This window comes from Embiotoca jacksoni, unplaced genomic scaffold, assembly GCF_022577435.1.
Source record: "Embiotoca jacksoni isolate LCO1_2020_lvr unplaced genomic scaffold, fEmbJac1.0.p SCAF_10, whole genome shotgun sequence".
NCBI lineage: Eukaryota > Metazoa > Chordata > Actinopteri > Embiotocidae > Embiotoca > Embiotoca jacksoni.
In genome coordinates this window covers 11,756,874-11,776,223 of record NW_027185230.1, presented here as the reverse complement: position 1 = coordinate 11,776,223, position 19,350 = coordinate 11,756,874, and the positions used below count along the sequence as shown (strand labels likewise).

The window sequence follows — 19,350 nt, the reverse complement described above, 5'->3', positions numbered from 1 at the left end:
CTGTTATTTTGTGTCTAATTTGGTCGTTTATTGGCCTTTCTGGGGCATTTCGTAGGCGAAGACCAGGGCCCCTCTGACTTTTTCAGGCCCTCTGTCGCCTCTCTGACCCGTCCACGCTGTAGCTGCGAGGTATTTTGTTGTGGAAGTGGAAAACTGTGTGTCTTATCTCAGTCAACTGTGAGAGAGTTGTTTTAGGAAGCAGCTGCTTTTCCATCTCGCAGGAAGCGCTGAACCTTGCACAGCTCTGCTGCCTTTGTTAGCCCACGGGGTCAACGGACGCTGATAGACATCTCCCACCGTCACGCTTCAGTCTTCATGAACTCCCCTCCAGCACACACTCGCCTCTCACAACCAGACCCACGTGGAAAAATAACTGTTAAAGGAGGCATGTTGATGCAACACAGCTTCATTTATGTCATTTTTCCATCTTTATTTATCTCCCAAATCGGAACAGCCGAGTACACTGAGATCGAACACGGAGAAACGACAGATTTATTGTTGACAACGTCTTGAAATAGACTGAAATTAAAATTCATGACATTACAGCAAATATCTTAAATATTACGACTAAATAGTTATCCTGTCACACTTTTTTTTTTTAAGTAAAATAAAAAACGATTTTCTTAACGGTTTAAGATTTTTATAATTATTTTCGATCTGCAACAAATTTTTATTTTGGAAATATTACAACTTTTCCTTGTAACTTTGCGACTCAGTGAGTCTTATCCCTCATTACATAATTATTAGAATAACATTCATGTTGTATTGTTTCTTGACCCGTCACACATCAGTACAGTAAGTTCTGCACGTTAACTTTCGGTTAAAAACGTCCCTAAGAAACCAAACATCCGCAGCTCCTTCCGATATGGCTTCACTTCTCGTTTCCACCGTTTCATTTGTGCCGATCAGCTCTAAAACTCGAGGTCCCAGCCGGACTCTTCGTCAGGAGGAGGGCCCTCCATGTCCTCGGGGAAGTAGTCAAAGTTGCGGTTGTCCAGCGGCCCGGTCACCTGACGGAGAAACGCAGGAAAGTTAAAACACCTCGGCGTGCCTGCGACCTCGCGGCGACGCCGACCGGTTACCCACCGTGGGCGTGAACGGAGGGTCGATGGTTCCCTGACGGAGGCCGTCCCAGTTGAAGCCCTCGAACCACCTGAGTGGACAAGTATAGGTTGCCATGACTACATCGGCAACACAAAAGAAAAAAAACCTGTGTTTCAGGATTGTTTGGGGTCTCACTTGTGTTTCTGGATGTCCTTCACGCCGTTCTTCTGGTTTCCCAGCCGCTCGGCGGGATTGTCCCTGAGAATCACAAACGCAAGCGTTAGCGAGGACACGCCGGCCCAACTGCATCATGCGCGACAACAAAAGAGAACCTGCAGAGCCGCTTGATGAGGTTCGCAGCGCTCTTTGTGATCTTCTTGGGGAAGGCGATCATGTCGATGCCTCTCAGGATGATGTTGTAGGTCGTCATGGGGTCGGAGCCTGAAAACGGAGGGCTGGAGACAAAACGACGGCAAACAGAAAGAGGTTATTCTGTCACGAACTTCAAGTCGAATCAGAATCATTGGGAACAAAACGAATGACTGGACGGACAAAATGGTCACGGTAATGTCAGATTTACAGGTTAATAAAGGTGAAACGTTCGGTCCTTCGTGTCAGGTTCACGTCATAGCAGAGTTACTGTAGTTACGAGTTCACCTCGATACCTGTGTTCGTAATTACGACCAACTACGGAACGTCGAACTTTCCTGAAAGCTCCCAAATGTCCGAGAAAAAGTAAAAAAAAAAAACAAGTAAACGAGGACGTTACATGTAAGTATGTTATTATGTTATTGAACACCGAAATTGAATAAATGTAGTGTTAGCATGGCATAGCACAGCGCTGACTTTTTGACTGTCACAACTGCAGTAAAGAAAGTTTCCTTTCATCTTTTAGAGGCAGCTCAGGACGAAACTTCCATGTTTTCTATTTCCTATATTAATCCCTTGCTTCTGTTGCATGTCTGCATGAGTCCTGTAGAGGCCCATGCTAACCTGTAATAGGTTCTGGTTTTGTAGTTGTACCTTCCACTGAGCAGCTCAAACACCAGTATTCCCAGAGACCAGCAGTCAGCTGAGCTTTCGTGGCCTTTGTTCAGGATGATCTCAGGAGCGACGTACTCCGGAGTCCCACAAAATGTCCACGTCTTCTTCCCCAGACCCACCTTCTTCGCAAAACCGAAGTCCACCTAACGGAGAAAAAAAACCAACACAAACACCAACTCTTGAGTTTTCTCCGTTTGAACGTTTTGACTCTCGTGGAAGGACGAATATGCGTAAAACGCCTCCTCACCAGCTTGGCGTATCCTCGGTGGTCCAGGATGATGTTCTCGGGTTTGAGGTCTCGGTAGATGATTCCTCTGGAGTGCAGGAAGGCCAGAGCCTCGACAACGCAACCCGTGTAGAAACGAGTGGTGGTGTCATCGAATGAGCCCCTGCAGCAGTTTAGCCCTTTGTAGGATTAATATTTCTTAAAACGTTTAAATGTACAACTGCCTCCACCAACGAGATTGTTTTTGGTTTGTTAGCCGGCGGGATTACGGAAAAACGACCAGCCCGATTTTCGTGAAACTTGGTGGATGGATGTGGTACGGGGTCAAGGAAGAACCCACACAATTTTGGAGGGTATCCGAATCACGGGTCAGACGTATCTTCTGGGACCGAACGCATGCGACACGTTATCATGTGCACCCTGAATGATGGACGCACAGAGAAAATAACAGAAAAGCGACGACTAGAGGGTTAAAAACTTTATGGATATTGTGATGCTCCATTGGCCTAGTAATGCAGTGGCCCACCTGGATTTGTCCCAATTTGCCCGATGGTCAGAACACCAGTGCGGACCTCTTGGATACAGTGGTTTTTGTAGAGGAGAACCAGAACCGGTACAACTGCTAAATCTCCCCAATTGTAAATATATCCAGACTTATATCGTGGTTGTAATTGCATATTTGCACATCATAGAAAAAAAGGACGATTGGCCGTGGCGGAGGTTTCTGCTCTCTTTTACATGTTATAATTTCTTAGTTTTTCCCATGAGATTGAAATGCATCAGAGCTAAAATGGAATCTGTGTGATTATTTATTGTTCGCTAACGGTGTCAGGTAATGTATTACAGAAAACTCACCGTGGATGTGCCGGTCCTTCTCCCAACCTCTTATAAACTCATTGTGAATATCCTCCAGCTTTGGACGTAAAATATTAACTTATAACCCATTTGCCTACACGTCAGGATGCAGTGTTGTTGTTTTTTTGGCCTGTATTGTAAGTAATCGGAGGTTACAGACAACTTTTCGAGAACATTACAGCCAACCACAGAACCGGCGTCAAAATATTCGCTGCGATTCATTTCCTCATTTTTTTTTTGGTGATCCGCAAGTCTGGATCGAGATCGTCCGACAGTTTCCCTTGACGTGCAGGTCTTTGTACGAGGATTTGGTTTGTGTTATCAAGAAGCACTGTTTGAAGATGAACGTACAATCACGCACCTGTCTTGTAGCACTGACCACAGTTCTCCTCCGAGACAAGCCTCCAGCAGCATGTAGAGATATTTGGAGTCTCTGAAAGTGCGATACAACCTGCAGGAAGACGAGGAGTGTCTGATTAAAAGTGAAATTCATCCTGCCAATCACAAAGTGTACAGATGCAAGCATCCGATCATGTGTCTTCATAGAGTTGCGCTACACTCGGGTGTCACTCAAACACGTCGCCCGGCTCGTCGTTTAAACGACTTTCTGACGCTTTTAAAGGGTCTCTGTTGACGATTTCCAGAGTTTGATGCAAAAAAAAAATCTGATGTGCGCCCTCTGGTGGTCATGTCCACGGAGAAATCCCAGACGTGCTGGACCGAAATTTGTCACACTTACTCATGAGGGTTACACTTTCATCCCGGTCTAAGTACGTCGCAGTGCTGCGCGTCGTGCACGCGTAACAGGAGCAGTCTTAGAACTTATTGCTCCAAGTTGGTGGCAGCAGGAGCGTGTCTGAGGGTAATTACAATATTACAACGGTTCATGTGTCATTGTCTCTTTGGTTTCCACGAAGTGAGCACAGACTGCTGAGACTGGTTGTAACACAACACCAAAGAGAAAGCGACCTCTCAGCACCACTTTAATCCTCTTAAGTGAAGTGAGTGCCTTTTAAATACGCGTGAATAAATCCAGTTGCATTAAAAGTGCAGCCTGACCTGATGATGAACGGGCTGTGAGTCTCCACCATGATGCGGCGCTCGGACAGGATGTGGCCCTGCTGGCTGGTGTCCAGGATGTGGCGCTTCTTCAACACTTTCAGGGCGAATGATCGATGGGGGTCGTTCTTTAATTGAACCTGAGCACACAAACGCACACACACACACACACACACACACACACACACACACGTACAGAAAAGCGTGTAGCTTCACATTTACAGCGTCCTCATACAATCGTACGGACGCTCACCAGCTCGACCCGACTGAAGCCTCCCATCCCCAGAGTGGAGATGACGTTGAAATCACTGAGCGACACGCTGGAGAAGAAATCGTCCTCTGCCAGACGTCTGCAGAGAACAAGAAGATGATTGTTTACTTCAGACAAAGTGCAAACGCCACACTGTAAAAATACTGGATTACAAGTAAAAAATTAAGTTAAGCGACAAATACAAACTTTTATTCTGGATTTATCTGCTGATGGTTTTGTTTGTGGTGCTCATTTTTATCGCCATTATTTTCTACATAATGCCAATTCCATTTTATCCAACCAAGAAGCGACCAACAATGACGTCACCCATTGGTTTGTGAATTGTCCTTATGAATCCTTAAATTCAGTGTTTCAGCTGTCGCCGTCTTGCTAGTTCAGAGTGGTTTTGGCGCCGGAAGTGACCATATTTGGACGAACTGGGGGAGGAGTGAGCAGTGGATCTGACTCCATCTGATTGGAAACCCGAGAACGCTATGCCCCGCCCGCCTATAGTGGGAACCTGACTGTACCACAGACCTGTCAATCAAAAAGCCAAGCCCCCAAATTTTATTTTTGATGGGATTATTTTCGAATAATGCTTCTTGAATGGGAGTCTACTAGAGCCAGAGGTTTTTGGGAACCAGCCCCTGGTGGCCCTCAACGGTATTGCACTTTAAGGCACTTCTGCATTGGCTTCACTTCTCAGACCCGGAGACTACGAACGTTTTTATATATACATTGTGTGTCCGACCAAAATTCCCCCTCAAAAAAAGGCAAATTCTCACATTTGAAAAATTGGCACCATGAAATTTTGGTATTTTTACATAGCAAATGTCAAATAGTCCGATTTAATTTTCTGTAAATCAACTAATCAATTCAGCTGTACTTGAATCGAATCTACACTCAGTGACCACTTTATTAGGAACACCTACTTATCTGTGCCCGTCCCAGATTTCTATTAGTCTGCTGCTTTTCATAAAGTAAATGTTCTTTATCCAGACGTCTACAGCAGCGGTTGCGTAAACGGTTTTTTATTCTCATAAGCCCAGGCCCTTTTCTTTGGAAACATTTCCGTGAACTCACTTGGCCTTGGCCTCGTCGCTGTCGAGCTGTTTGTTGCTGCCATCATCTAGTCCTCCAATCAGTTGTTTGAAGGTCCTGGGACACAAGCGAGAGACGAGCGGCTGAACACAAAGGCTCCTTTAGAAGTAAACCATGGGCTCCACCACCGAATCAAACCGACGTTCACACCGAATAAAGATTCTCACTCACTCTCTGTCGATGACCAGACATGTGACGTCTCCCACGGCCGTGACGCTGGCTGTTCTCACGTCCTCGCTGCAACAGAAAGGAAGAAAGAAGCCCTTTGTACGACTGCTTTCAAGGTAACTTGGAGAGTTACTTAAGTTGTCACTGACAAAACTGCATCCAATGTTTTTTTTTTTTTTTATTATTTTGGCAGAGAATTAAAGTAGATTTGAAAAAAAAAAAGAAAAAAAAAGACATTCCTTGGACTGACTCGTTGCCACGGTAACACACGAACTTACCAGAGTTGACAAAGGTGTTGGAAAATGAACAAAAATGTACGTTTTTCTTTTTCATCTATTTAAACATTTTGCAGATATTATTGCAGATATCTGTTGTTAACCGGCGTGCGGTAGATTAAACACACGAATCATGAAGTACGAATTGTGTGTTTTCATGTAAGTGTGTGTGTGTTTCACCCTTTCAGAGCCTGCTCTCCAAACCAGTCCCCTTTGGAAAGATTCTTCATGGTTCCCTGCTCGTCGTCGGTTGTCGTCTGCTGAGACACTTTCACCTGCGGAGATCAAACATGCATCTACTCAGATACAACTTTGAGGCAGTTGTTCTTTACATCAGTATTTCCATTTTATGCCATTTTATTCTTCAATTCCACGACATTTTAAATATTCTTTTTTTTTTAATTAAACTGTCTACGAAGATTCACTGATACTTGGGTTCGTGTATCGGTGCAGTTTTTATGCCCACGTGACGAGGCATTATGTTTTTTTAAAACATCTCAACAATGCACAGGTGAAATTCCTTCAGATTTGGCACAAACATTCACTTGGTCCCAGCAATGAACTGATATGATTTTGGGGGTCAAAGGTCACTGCGACCTCATGTCCGTCCCATTCTTGTGGGCAGACCTGTGGGGCACTCAGGTTTCTGCTGTAGGTGGGGGCAGCATAGTGTGCTCAGGTTCCCAATTGGATCCAGTCAGACCCACTGCTGGCTCCTCCCCCAACTCGTCCAAATCTGGTCACTTCTGGCTCCAAAATACCAACATTGTGACGGTTAAAATGCCGAAGTCGAGTGTTCGGAAGGGCAGTTGCCAAACCAGTAGGTGATGTCACGGTTGGTTACTGCTTGGTACTGACTTGGCGACCATTAATTATTATGGAATATGTGTCTTCATAGGTTTTCTTATGTGGAAAATTATATGAATTGCTATCTGCAACTCTTGTTTGTTATAGTTATAGTCGCCTGATCTGTGAAACCATGTAGGCGAAACTCCAGCCAGCCACCATCTGACTTCCGTGTAATCAATTTCTTCCCCTTTGTCTTTCTCAGGTAATTGCTCTCCTCTTTACGCCTCCCAATAAATCCATTTTCCTCACCTGTCCTTCGCTGATGATGAAGAATGTGTCTCCGCTGGCTCCCTGTCGGATAATGTAATCCCCGTCACTGTAATGAGTCTGAGAGAGAGAGTGGAGGAGGGATGTTAATCATGTGACCTCAAATTACTGAGAGTTTTTCTAATCATTTGGATTTGTCAGGAGGAGAAGGAACAGATGGCAGAAACCCAAAAGTAGTCTCATAAGAGGAAGAAAAGAGTCAGGCAATCATCACCTCTTCCAAAACATCAGCCAGCTTACTGAGGACGTCCTCGGGTAGCGCCTTAAACGAGGGAACGCTGGAGGGAGAGTTTATGGAAAGAGATGTGAGTCACTCTTGTGTGGTGGGAGCTGAAAAACAGTGATGTCTATAAGTAGGAGCTGTTACCTGCGGAGGAAGTCTAAGTACTGAGTAAGTTTGATGAGACCAGTTCTCATCATGATGGTCTGGAAACCCTGCCGGTCAATCGCCCAGAGCTTGATGTCGGTCAGGGCTGAAGACGTACAGAGAATGTTTTATATACGAGGACAGAAATCTACTTTAATTCAGATGGAAAAATGAACAGAAACAGAAACGGCAAAAGAAAACTATTCAAATGGAGAAAAGAATACCGTACAAATCCCTTTCAGCGTTCTCAACTTTACGAACAACGATAAAAGCTACCGAATGCGTTTTCCCTGATTCCCCGACGACCTCCGTGTTGCCGCAGCGATGTCGAGTGTCATGTGTTTATTCGTGTTTATTTACATGCAAAGCCATTTACCGCTGCTCCTCTTCACAGCCTCAATCACCTCCTCCACCCCACTAAGCCTCCAGTGTGTGCATCATCATACTCTGTATGGCCACACTTCAACATGGTCCCACTTATTCGCAGCGAAGGCTGACTCCTACCAGCGTGAAGGGCTTTCTATTTTCCTACAGCCATTTTCATTAAACAATTTAACACTCCTACACATACCATTGGCAACCCGGCTAACACAGTCATGTGAAAACAGAAGAACATCACCTGGGAATTGTTGGATTTTTAAATTTTTTTTGTGGGACATATTTGGACAAACAAACATTTGATCCTCTTTGATACAGTGCCTGAATATAAACTAACAACAACACAAGGAAAATGAACTGTTTGAATGATTCACTTATGAAGAATTTCAATAGATTTCCTATTCGTCTGCGGAAAAAGGAACTTCACCTCTGGCAACAGAAACAATTTCTTCCAGATGTTTTTCATAAATAGCCTTCATGTGTGATATTGACTTGCCGAAAGTTTTAACCAGTCTTCAATGTTTAGTTCCTTCAGCTGCTGATGTTTAAGGGTTTTCATGCATGTTCTGGCTGTTTTAAATCCCTGCAGAACTTTTCAAGTTGGTTCAAATCTGGGTTTTGACACCCATGGAAAAACCTCCATTTCTTGGTGAGGTTTTTTTTTGTGTGTGGTGGGAATATTTATCCAGCTGAGAGGTCCACTTCTGGTTCAACTTTTGGACAAGTGGCTTCAATATTATTTTCAAGCTGTCATTGATATGATGCAGAATTCATAGTTTAATCAATGACTGAAGGCTGCCAGATCCCTAAGGGTGCAAAGCAACCCAAAACCATAATACTACCACCACCGTGCTTCACAGTTGGGCTGAGGTTTGGTAAAAATCTGTGCCATCCCTTTCTGATTGTAGATGTGTATTTTGACACCAAAGGCTGCAGATCCTGGGATGATGATTTTGGCTTCTTGGAAACTTCTTTTTGAATCAAACAATCTGCTTTTGGGCTGAATTTTGATTGGGCAGTGAGTCTTGGACAAACCGGCAATCGCTTGAAATCTACAACACTCGTAGATGAAGTTACTCAGAATGTCACTGCATTCAACTCTGTTAATTTTTGTCATCGTACACTCGGGTACTTCCGAAGTAACCTTTCTCATTTCTCAGACGTGGCTGATCTCTTTAATCCTCAGAAATGTGCTCTCACGCTTTTCTCTTTCATTCACTCGAATGACATTGAACAACACGAGGACACAGGCTGAAAGCATCAGACGGAGAGCAGTAAAGGTGAGCAAAAACCTCATTTGAAGGTGAACCGTTTGCAAAGAGCTGCCAGATTGTTCTAATAGCTCGCACAGCCAAGAATCCAAATATTAGAGAGACACATTTTTTTGTGAAATGTGCCAAAAAAATATGCTCAGTTAGGGTCTAGGCATCCCTCGAGCACATCGTGATATACAGACACGCAAAAAAAAACAAAAAACGCATGACAGTCGTATTTAAAGGCAATCCATCATCTGAAGCGCTGCTGTCAGACGGCAAAATAAAGGGATTTGAAATGCAAAGAGTAAACATGCAGAGTGTTACGAGAAGAGTTATCTCCTTAAGACATTCAGCAAAAAAAAAACCTTTATTTTCTCATTTCTAATCCTGTTATCTGTTTAGTTATCTCGTCATATGCTAAATATAAATCTCTAAATACAGTGTTTTAATATGTAAATCACAAATATCTTTTCCTGTAAAATATTTAAATGACTTATCTTAAACTCGTGTGTAGACGTAAATTTTATCCAGGGAAATTCTGTGATTTGAGGCGTCCAGATAACCAAAGAAATACGCTTTATTTGCTTTTTAATTAGCTTTTCTTTTCTTTTCTTTTTTTGTTACAGACGATCAATCTAATACTCACATCTGGAACTGTAGCCAGTAGCTCGTTAGTGTAGCCTAGCATAAAAACTGAGGAAAAAGAAAGCCTGACTGTCTTGCGGTAACAAAATTATGAATATTTCATGGTCGTTTAATCCATAAAAAAAACAAGAAAATTTATGTTTTTCAGCATGTTTTGTTGCCCTACAAAGGTAACTAGCCAGTGGTAAAAAGAGAAAGCTTAGGTTTTTGGAGAAAACGTTTTCAGGCCCACTGAGTACTGTCTAGCTTTCCATCTGCCATTTAATAATAATAATAATTACAATGAAATCAATATATTAAATTACTTTAGCCTACAGTTTAAAGCGACCATTTGCTTGACCGAAGCGGTCAGTGCACATAATTAGTGAAAGGACAATCAGAAATTTGGAAAAAACCCTCTGATAAATTCTGTTTTTACAGTTTCTGGCTGATCCGTGGTGTCATTTTGGTGACTTTTAAAAAAAAAAAATATTTTTCCTTTCAAACCAGTTTGTGAGGTTCAAAGCGTTAAGTAACTTTCACGCGTCAAATTTCACTACAGTCAAGACGAGTAAAGATGCCAAGCAAAGCTAAGCTAGTTTCCCTGTTCAGCCGGACGAGTGCGTGCTGACATGTCGACCAGTTGATGGTCAAGTCACGCTATTTTTGTTGTTGTTGTTGTTGTTATTTTGGGCTGGTGTGCGTCATGAGCGTGTTGTGTTCACCTGTTACCGTCGCCGTGCGGGTGCAGTTGTACAGGATGGCCAGTTCTCCGAACACTTTTCCGGGGCCGATGGAGCACAGCGTGTTGCCTTGTTTAGCCACCTCCACCATCCCATCTGCGAACACACAAACACGCCCCCGTTCACTCCTTCGTTGGGTCCAGACCGCTGATTGATCGGTCGAAATGACAGAGAATGAATCGGCAACTATTTGATTTGATCCTTTTTCTGTTGCAGCCGTTTCCCCCGATTTCAAATGCTTTCAATGACTTCTCATATAAATATTCACGGAAGGTTATTGGTTCCAACTGAAGAAGAAACTTGTACGTACAAACAATAATTATTTATGTCCATAAAAATTAAGAACATCAAATACGCTACGTGGACGCCGCCGGCGTACGCGTCACAACTCGTGAACCCGGGGCTTCATTCAGAAAATTTCACAATCCGATGTCGCGAACACCATAAGGGGGCGACGTTCATATGGACTCTTCTTGCATGCGCGGTAAATGCGACAACATTTGAACGCAGAATAAAATAACGGTAAAAAAAAAAATAAAAAAAAAAATGTTAGAAAACAAGCAGGGTTAAATTAGTTTATAAATGAACCGAAGACACTCCGTCAGTAAATGTACGTCCACTCTGCCCGTCGTAGAGCACGCTTAATCGAATAGTTTCATTTGATTGGCTCTTAACCCCGCTCAGTGTCCAGTGAAGCCCAAGTGGACATTTAATTTCACTTTATTGATTCTCCAGGACTAAATTATCCTCCTAGTGAATTATTTAACTTTTTAGTTGTGTCTACCAACAGTATGCTGGCTAACGTTAGCACTGTGCTAACTGACTAAGGCTACTTCTTAACCCACGGCATCCCGTTGTCTTCACTTCGTACAGCTCGGAGCTTTAAAGTCCTTCGATCAAGATCTGCTTTTTCTCGGTTTTAACATCCAATGACCTCATCAACAGTGCGTCCTCACAGCCGACAGCCTTACCCTCCAGGACGTAGACCGTGGAGCCGTTGTCTCCCTCCTGGATCACGCAGCATCCTTTGGCCAGGCTGGTGGGGTACATGCAGTCCATGATGGTGAGGATCTGCACACACGAGGCCAAAAATAAATAATAAATAATAATAATAATAATAAATAATAATAAATAAACCAACGCGTCACGTGAAGGACGATGCTGAGTGGAAAAAGCGGCGCAGATGTGGCCGTTACCTGCCCGTGTTCCAGATGTTTCATGAAGTCATTGTCCATCAGAGCCCTCTGGATCAGCTCCCTCGACCTGCGCGTGCACACACATCAACACACACACACGCACACACGCACGCACACACACACACACACACACACACACACACACACACACACACCCACACACATCACTCAGCGTGTGTCAAGTGTATAGTCGTAAAATCGATCGGGCGCAACAGCTGTTCAGTTTTGATCAAAAATGTTTTAATTGTCAAATAAAAAATCTAATTTGACTTTTGATGGTTTTTTAACGACTCCCTGATAAAGAGTAATATGTACATACTTCCTGGCGACTTTGTGTCGTAATACTTTCAGCAGAGCTTCTTTTTCACGATGTTGTTTTGCAGAAGAGTCGCGGGAATTTAGCAAAATTGCATGCAGCTGCAAATATTGTGGAGATTGAATTTGCGTCAACTACTGCCATCACAAGTTTGCGATTCCCTGAAGGGGCCGGTCGATTTCATCTCGCGTAATGGATTACAGCGGACGACACCGAAGGGCTCAGAAATCTAAAACGGGTTCCTTTAACGAAGCATTATTTGATGTCTTTCTCGCCCTGGCGACGTCATTTAAAGGTTTGAGACGTGGTGCTCGTCGCTGCAGTACGTTTTCGTGGTGACATAAAGTGCAGGTGGCCGTGAAGTTCGGGGGCTCTGTGAGGCGTGCGTCACTCACTCTGTGGTCTTGCTGTAGCTGTTGAGCGTGACGTCGGTGAGCTGGGAGGGGTCCAGCGCCGTGGGCTCGGCGGAGATGGCCTGTCTCTTGGTGCGCTGGGGCTCGTCAGCTCCCGCCGGAGGAGGAACCGCCGGCCCTTTCCCCCCCCCCACAGAGAGCCCAGTTAATACGTCAGTCGCATCTGAATGCACCGGACGACGAGCAAACCTCATGGTGAAGATGTTAAACAAATAAATAAAAGAAATCGGTCCTCGTCGCCTTTACGTCACTTCACGGTCTGTTTTATGGAGTCATTTAATTGAGTAACTTAATGAAGGTCGTAAAATAAAAAGGTGAAGCTGCGTTGTCGTATTTCAGATGTCTTGTAGTTCATTGACGGACATGTGAGGCCCCCCCAAACCTTCCTGCAGAGGGGCCAGACCCCCAAAGTGAAAGAGACACAGTGAGACCACAAACCATGCAGCGATTTGGGGTTTTCGACTGTTACCCTTCAGACAATCTGCATTATTTGCACGTCTTTTTGATTCCTCCTGGTCGTTCTGCATCTCCGTATCGTCAGTTTGATTCTTTTTGTGTTTGTTTGTGTCTCTTTGTCGTCGTTTTGTGTCTCTTTGATGTTGTTTTTTTGTCTCTTTACAGTTGTTTTGCGACTCTTTGTGGTTGTTTTGTGTCTCTTGTGATGTCACGTCAGTGATTACAACTAAATTTATTTGGGAAAAGTATAAAAATATAATTAAAAAATATATATAAATTCGTTATTTTTAGGCTTGTAAATAAATTATTTGGTATGTACTCAATATTTTTTATGTTTTCAGGGATGGGGAAGTTGGACTTTGATGTCAGTATTTGTAAAATTCTGGTGACAACTTTTCTATAGTTTCTATGCCGATGACACAATTAGATCTCTCTGTTGATACTAACGACACCAATGAATGAAATGAGCATTAACTCTGTTGTAAATCATGTTTTTTGACTTATCAGTTAAGAAATCTTCCATTTTATTCCCATCCCCATCTTAAGGCTCCTCCTCCTGATTCCCCACCAGCCTAAAGACATCTGAGCAGGTTTACACTTGTTTTTTAATTGACTTTATGATTAATGTCACTTTCTCATTGTATGTTGTCATTTTAATGAACATTTCAAATCATTTTCTCCCTGTTTTTTTTTTTTTTCATTTTCTTTATAAATAAAGCTGTTATCGTGATATTAGGATCGATGTTCCCTCGCTTAGAGTCGATCCACCTGGACAGACAGGTGAGGTGATCGCGCCGACACACCTGTGTTCACCATCTCCGCGGAGGCGTCGGGGTGCTGTGAGGCGCCGCGATGCCTGTCCAGCTCGATCTGCAGCTGTCGGATCAGATCGTCCTTGGTGTCGAGCTCCAGCTCCAGCTCATCGATCAGAGCGTCTCTCTGCCGCAGCTCCTCGATCTTCAGCTGCAGGGCCAGCTGCAGGTCCCGCAGCGTGCCGCCGCTCTTCGACACGGCCATGCGCACATGCATTGGAGAATATACTGAGCAGCAGGAGGTAGGATAGGATAGGTAGGATCTGAGGAAGGAAAATACGTCCGTCTGAACAGGGACATTTAAATCTAACGGAGGACGTTTCCACTGAAGACTTTGAAGGATTAGAGGGGCCCGAAAAAGGTCGAGAGGCCCCTGGACCAGAGGCCCCCGTCTGAACTGTTAACATTTCTAGTTGGAAAGTCGGTACAGACAACTACAAAACGATACAAAATGGCAAGAAAGAGTCACAAAACAACCACAGAGAGACACAAAACAACAGCAAAGAGACACAAAACAACCACAGAGAGACACAAAACAACAGCAAAGAGACACAAAACAATCACAGAGAGACACAAAACAACCACAAAGAGACACAAAATAACCGCAAGGAGACACAAAACAACCTCAGAGACACAAAACAACCACAAAGAGACACAAAATAACCACAGAGATACAACACAACTACAAAGAGACACAAAACAACCACAGAGACACAAAACAATGAACAACCACAAAGAGACACACAATAACCGCAAGGAGACACAAAACAATCTCAGAGACACAAAACAACCACAAAGAGACACAAAATAACCGCAGAGACACAACACAACTACAAAGAGACACAAAATAACCACAATGAGACATTTATCTGAAAGCCGGATTTGCTTAAAAAAAAACAAAGGACTTTGAGATGCATCAATAAACTACACAACACACAGTTTGATGAGCCAACAACATCATAATTTGATCTTGTTAAATGTGTTTACAAAATGTAATTAGTTGTAGCTTCACTTTGAGCTCTGAGTGACTGCGATGGTGGTATTTTTACAGTTTCAAGAAAAGAAAAAAACAAAGCCGTGGATTAATTGATGAATTAATCAGCACAAGGATAATTGTTTAAAATGAGCTTCGCTTCAATCAACTGCACGCTGGTAACATTTTAATAACTAAGATATAACAAACTGCGTGACATGTTTCTCTGTATTTAATCCTGTACATGTTTCTGATTATACCTGCAGACTTTTATTGTAGTGACATTTTCAGAGCTTCTTCCATCACTGGTTTTCTCACTTTGTTTTGTCTTGCTGTAATTATTGCGATGAAGCATACTGTGATTAATCCTTTTTATTTTATTACGATGAAACGCACTTAAATTAACGTTTCTGTCTCTCTCGCATACGAACTCATCATGTACTCACTTTTTCGGTCAGACACACGGACCATTAAAACGCTGCAGAATCAGTAGAGTCCTGCCTGAGAGGGACGTCCAGTTCAGTCCGTTTCCGGCTGTAAGTCGACCTGTTTCTCCTGATCCGAGCCGCAAAATAAATAAATTCATCAATTATTGAAGCAGCTCACAAAGATGACACGTAAAAACTGGGTTTCCATCAAACAACATCAACAACAGTGATGAACCGGAGTCAGACAGAGAGGAGACTCGGGAGGTTGATGAGCGACACGCAGATACGCACAGCTGAGTCTGACAGTGCTACTACAAAATAAAGGACACTTTTATTTTGAAGTGTATGTCTTTTTTCTTTTTTTTTTAAAGAAATGTATATTTTCAAACTAAAAAATCTTACATCCCTGAGCCGTGTTCTTCATTGAACTGTATTGAAAATATATAGCCTATATATCATGTATATAATAATATACAGCTGGCAGTCACGGGTTTGACAACATTACTACAAAATTAAACTCTCAAAACATTTTTATTTTGTGAAGAAAAAAATATATTTTTAAATTAAAAATCACACAGCAATACTGTACAACAAATGTACGGAAAATATAGCATATAATAAAACATATATAACATTTCACATTACCACAAAATAAAAGTCTATGTTTTTATGTTGAAAGTCTGCAAACTAGCTATCTTGAAAATATGCAGTGTCTTATTATATCATTAATAAAATATATTAAAGGTTATATTCTAAAGAGAGCAAACACTGCTGCCATGGTTGCATGAATGGATTTGATTTATATTTATTGTTTATTTCATTCAACATTCAGTGCTGTAACATGTGCCCCCTCATTAATTAAAGTCACTTTTTTAATCTTAGAATGCATATTATCTCAATATTCAATATTTAGGACACTTGTATATGTACAATTACAATTATTGTGCAGTGGATTAAATCTAATTCAAAAACAACAATACAAATTTAAAACAATTTGTAATACATTTTTTTTACAATATTTAAAATAATCATACTGCACTGCTTTTAAGAAAAACATGTACATACAGCATTATGCCGCATTATTTTGAAACATAAAGCACTCAAGGGAAATAATAAACCCAGACATAAAATCTACTCAGAAATTATATATTTATTACATTTCATAGAATCACAATATCCTCTGGTAATCTATACATAATTTTCCATAATCAAATTTGATGTTATTTTAAATGTATTGGGTATGTTTTCCTCCTTCCAGGTTGTTTTATTTCCCACGTTGCGTTGATGTTGTAGTTCTACGCTCCGCCGCAGGAGGCAGCAGCGCCCCTTCACTGTCTCAATTCCACCACACACGCGTGGAAAAGACTTCCGCTTCCGGTCACTTCAACACAACAACCGCGATGGCAACAGACGGAGAATTAAACCCCGAAACAGGCAAACTGGAGTTGTATCCTTTCATGTCAGAAGCGGCTATTTACGTCTGAGGTATTTTAGTGCTTTTAGGCTTTCGATTTCTTTTCCTGTTTCTATATTTATTCATGAAAAAACGACAGTAAAACTGAACGCCGCCAGACAGACGTTAAATTTGGGAGTCCTCCACGCGGCTCTCCGCTCGCGTTAAACTGTTTATAAACAATAATAATGTGACTCCTATTTGACTGAAACTTTGCTTGTGGTGTTAAATGTTCCAAAACAAGATGGTTTTGTCTTGTTTTTGAGAGGACAGGCGTTTTTATTTTCACTCTGCAACTCTTGAGAAAACGACCGTTAAAAGTCTGCTTCACTTAAGGGAAAAGTTCAGGGAAACCTGAGCGACTGAATCTGTGTTTTCTTGCACCTATTAATGGCCTGTTTACAAAATGTTTGATGCGCATCACATCGAGTCCAGATTTAAGTGAAGTGTTTAAAAAAAAATAAAAAAATATCTGGACCAGGTTTAATGTGAAATGTCCCTGTTTGTAACTCAACTTTCCCTTAACGTTTCCCCTTTAAGTGCCCAATCAGAAGCTTACTTCAGTGTCGTATTGAGAAGTTTGTTGTTGTCTACTGTGATATCAAGTGGTCTACCCAAGTTTAGGGTCTTCTTTCATCTTTATTCTCTCAGTGGAGAGAATAATGTCGTTTTTACCGGACGTTTATGTCGCTGTGCTGCCCTCTACAGGCAGAGAACCGCAACTACAGGGATTCAGAATATAACATTTGAAAAGATGTTATACTGGTTGAAAGGTCGTAATATTTTTTTTTTTATTTTATGTTGAAAAAAATAATAGTAAAAGTCACACTGCACTTATGTTGAAAGGCTGCTAACTGAATTGAAAATATACAGAAGGTAAATGTCAGTAATTGTTGTAGTGGCTTAATTCATTTTTATATTAAAATCGTTTACGAAAACATCCCAAACAAAAATCCTGAAAACATTTCAGGATACAACTTAGAAGAGATGATTCAAGTTTTTAAATAACATTTATTTGGATCCATTTCAGATCATTTGTTGAAGAAAGTTTACTTTAGTTTGATTACTGTCTTTATTTTACGTTTCTGTATGTCTCCATACGATTAGTGTTAAAAATTTAAATCGATGAAATAATTAATTTACAATTTATTACACAGTATGTAATCTAAAGGCAGCTAACATGACGCAGTAAAAACTAAATTAAAACAAAAACAAAACAAAACAAATGTGACTCCAAATCCTAAATCTTGGTGGTTAAATGTTCGTGTTGCAGTGCATATGTTTGTTTGTTTTTGTTTGTGCGAGTCCCGCTGAACCCCCTCAGTCTTCCTTGACCACCCGCCCCCCTCCTGCAGCTCTCTGGACGTCCCCTTCCCGTCGTCCCGAGAGGCCATCATCGCCCTGCGGTCCCTGTCGCCGGACCGCGAGCCGAGGAAAGGCGGCATCAGCAAAGCGCTGAGCGTGTCGGGCAGCACGCTGTCCGTGTGAGTCCCTCTGAACCTCTCCCTGTTTTGTTGTTGTTGTTGTTGTTGTTTGTTTGGTTTTTTATAACCTTTTCATCCGTTCGCGGTTCCTGACCGTCGCGTGTCGTCGTATTTCAGGAGGTGGAGCGCGGACGAAGCTCGAATCCTCCGAGTGTCGGTGAACTCCTTCCTGGATCACCTGTCGCTCGTCGTGGAGACCATGGAGGCGTTCGGCCCCCCCCGTCGTCCCGTGACGCGACCCGCTCCTCCCCACCCCCGGACTGCAGGACTTCCCCTTCCGGTCCCGTCTTCCATCGGCTGGAGTTTTCCCACCCCATCCTCAGGTGCGACATTTGGGAGGAAACACGGGTTGAAAAAAAACTGAGAGGAAACTTTTCACAGTGAAGCCTGACTTGAAGGGCAACTGAAAAAGAAAAAAAAGGGGGTGTTCAAACCGTGGCTCCGTTTTTATTTAGAGATCTTCAGACCGACTTCACAACAGATAAACGTACTTTGCTTGGAACTTTTATTTGTGTCTGATACGGATTCTTGGCAAAAAAAGCTTCTCTTCATTCAAAAATGCAGAAACTGTGGATATAAAAATATTGTTTATTCGTCTGCAGTAGACAAAACAAAAAATCCGTTCATCATTGAGGCCGCGTGACGTCATTTAAAACCACCTCTTCACTTCTTAACAAAACGAATGTGCGTACAGTCGCCCGTTTTTTTTAAGGATTTGTCCTTTTAAAATAAACGCCAAATCATTTGACTTAGACCCAGAGAAAATACTTTTTTATTGTTTTGACTTTATTTATTGTTTATTGTAAATCTAAACCATGCGTCAAACAACAGATGTGCATGTTTATGTTTTATTCCCTGGTCCAACATTTACTGGAATAAAAAAAAAAAACGATTCTACAGGATTGCTTCACATCTCGTTGCTAAGACACAGCAGACGTTCGCGTTTCTTGGTTGCTGTTTTGGCAGCAGCAGGAGGAGAAACACCTGAAACACTTGAACTGAGGCTGCGGTTTATATCCGAGACTTCCCTCTTGTTTGGATTTGATTTTTTTTTTTTTTTCTCGGGATTCTGCAGCTTCTGTGAGCTCGCTCGCTTCAGCCCGTCGAAACTTCTGTTTCTCCGACGTCAGCCTGACGTTCACGCAGTTTACCTCGCTGCCGCCTTCTTCCTGACATCCACGACAACTTTCCAACATGATATCTTCTTATATCCTGTTATAGCATCAGTCCGCTTCGTTTTTCAGATCCTCGGCCGGTTGTTGGGAGTTACTGTTGAAGAGTCGGAGGATTTCTAATACCGAGTTTTCACCTGC

General features: G+C 42.3%; 2 protein-coding genes across 2 annotated transcripts; one reads left to right on the top strand and one right to left on the bottom strand.

Annotated features, from left to right (window-relative positions):
* Positions 1–390: 390 nt before the first annotated feature.
* Positions 391–15,378, bottom strand: LOC138208761 (cGMP-dependent protein kinase 1-like). The gene is made up of 21 exons (XM_069166867.1): positions 15,119–15,378; positions 13,691–13,962; positions 12,414–12,549; positions 11,703–11,769; positions 11,478–11,577; positions 10,489–10,602; positions 7,506–7,611; positions 7,353–7,416; positions 7,121–7,198; positions 6,203–6,297; positions 5,751–5,816; positions 5,562–5,636; positions 4,482–4,578; positions 4,229–4,368; positions 3,531–3,620; positions 2,336–2,477; positions 2,068–2,231; positions 1,377–1,499; positions 1,240–1,302; positions 1,087–1,153; positions 391–1,010 (listed from the first exon to the last, which is right to left on the bottom strand). Exons 2-21 carry the CDS (start codon positions 13,914–13,916, stop codon positions 912–914), a joined length of 2,112 nt encoding a protein of 703 aa, XP_069022968.1. The 5' UTR covers positions 13,917–13,962; positions 15,119–15,378; the 3' UTR covers positions 391–911.
* A 1,099-nt stretch (positions 15,379–16,477) lies between these two features.
* LOC138208753 (L antigen family member 3-like) lies at positions 16,478–18,545 on the top strand. Its single transcript, XM_069166857.1, has 3 exons — positions 16,478–16,547; positions 17,909–18,037; positions 18,155–18,545. The coding sequence occupies exons 1-3, from the start codon at positions 16,501–16,503 to the stop codon at positions 18,399–18,401; spliced, it is 423 nt and encodes a 140-aa protein (XP_069022958.1). The 5' UTR covers positions 16,478–16,500; the 3' UTR covers positions 18,402–18,545.
* The last annotated feature ends 805 nt before the right edge of the window (positions 18,546–19,350 follow it).

What these genes read in the sequence shown, in the direction of transcription:
- LOC138208761 (XM_069166867.1), bottom strand. Translation starts at nt 13,916, where the DNA reads ATGCATGTGCGCATGGCCGTGTCGAAGAGCGGCGGCACGCTGCGGGAC. An exon ending in AACATCTGGAACACGGGCAG is followed by an intron (nt 11,578 to 11,702) that starts GTAACGGCCACA and finishes TCGTGTGTGCAG; the next exon opens with ATCCTCACCATCATGGACTG. An exon ending in TTTGAGCTGCTCAGTGGAAG is followed by an intron (nt 1,500 to 2,067) that starts GTACAACTACAA and finishes TTTTGTCTCCAG; the next exon opens with CCCTCCGTTTTCAGGCTCCG.
- LOC138208753 (XM_069166857.1), top strand. Translation starts at nt 16,501, where the DNA reads ATGGCAACAGACGGAGAATTAAACCCCGAAACAGGCAAACTGGAGTT. An exon ending in GAAACAGGCAAACTGGAGTT is followed by an intron (nt 16,548 to 17,908) that starts GTATCCTTTCAT and finishes CCCCTCCTGCAG; the next exon opens with CTCTCTGGACGTCCCCTTCC. An exon ending in TCGGGCAGCACGCTGTCCGT is followed by an intron (nt 18,038 to 18,154) that starts GTGAGTCCCTCT and finishes GTCGTATTTCAG; the next exon opens with GAGGTGGAGCGCGGACGAAG.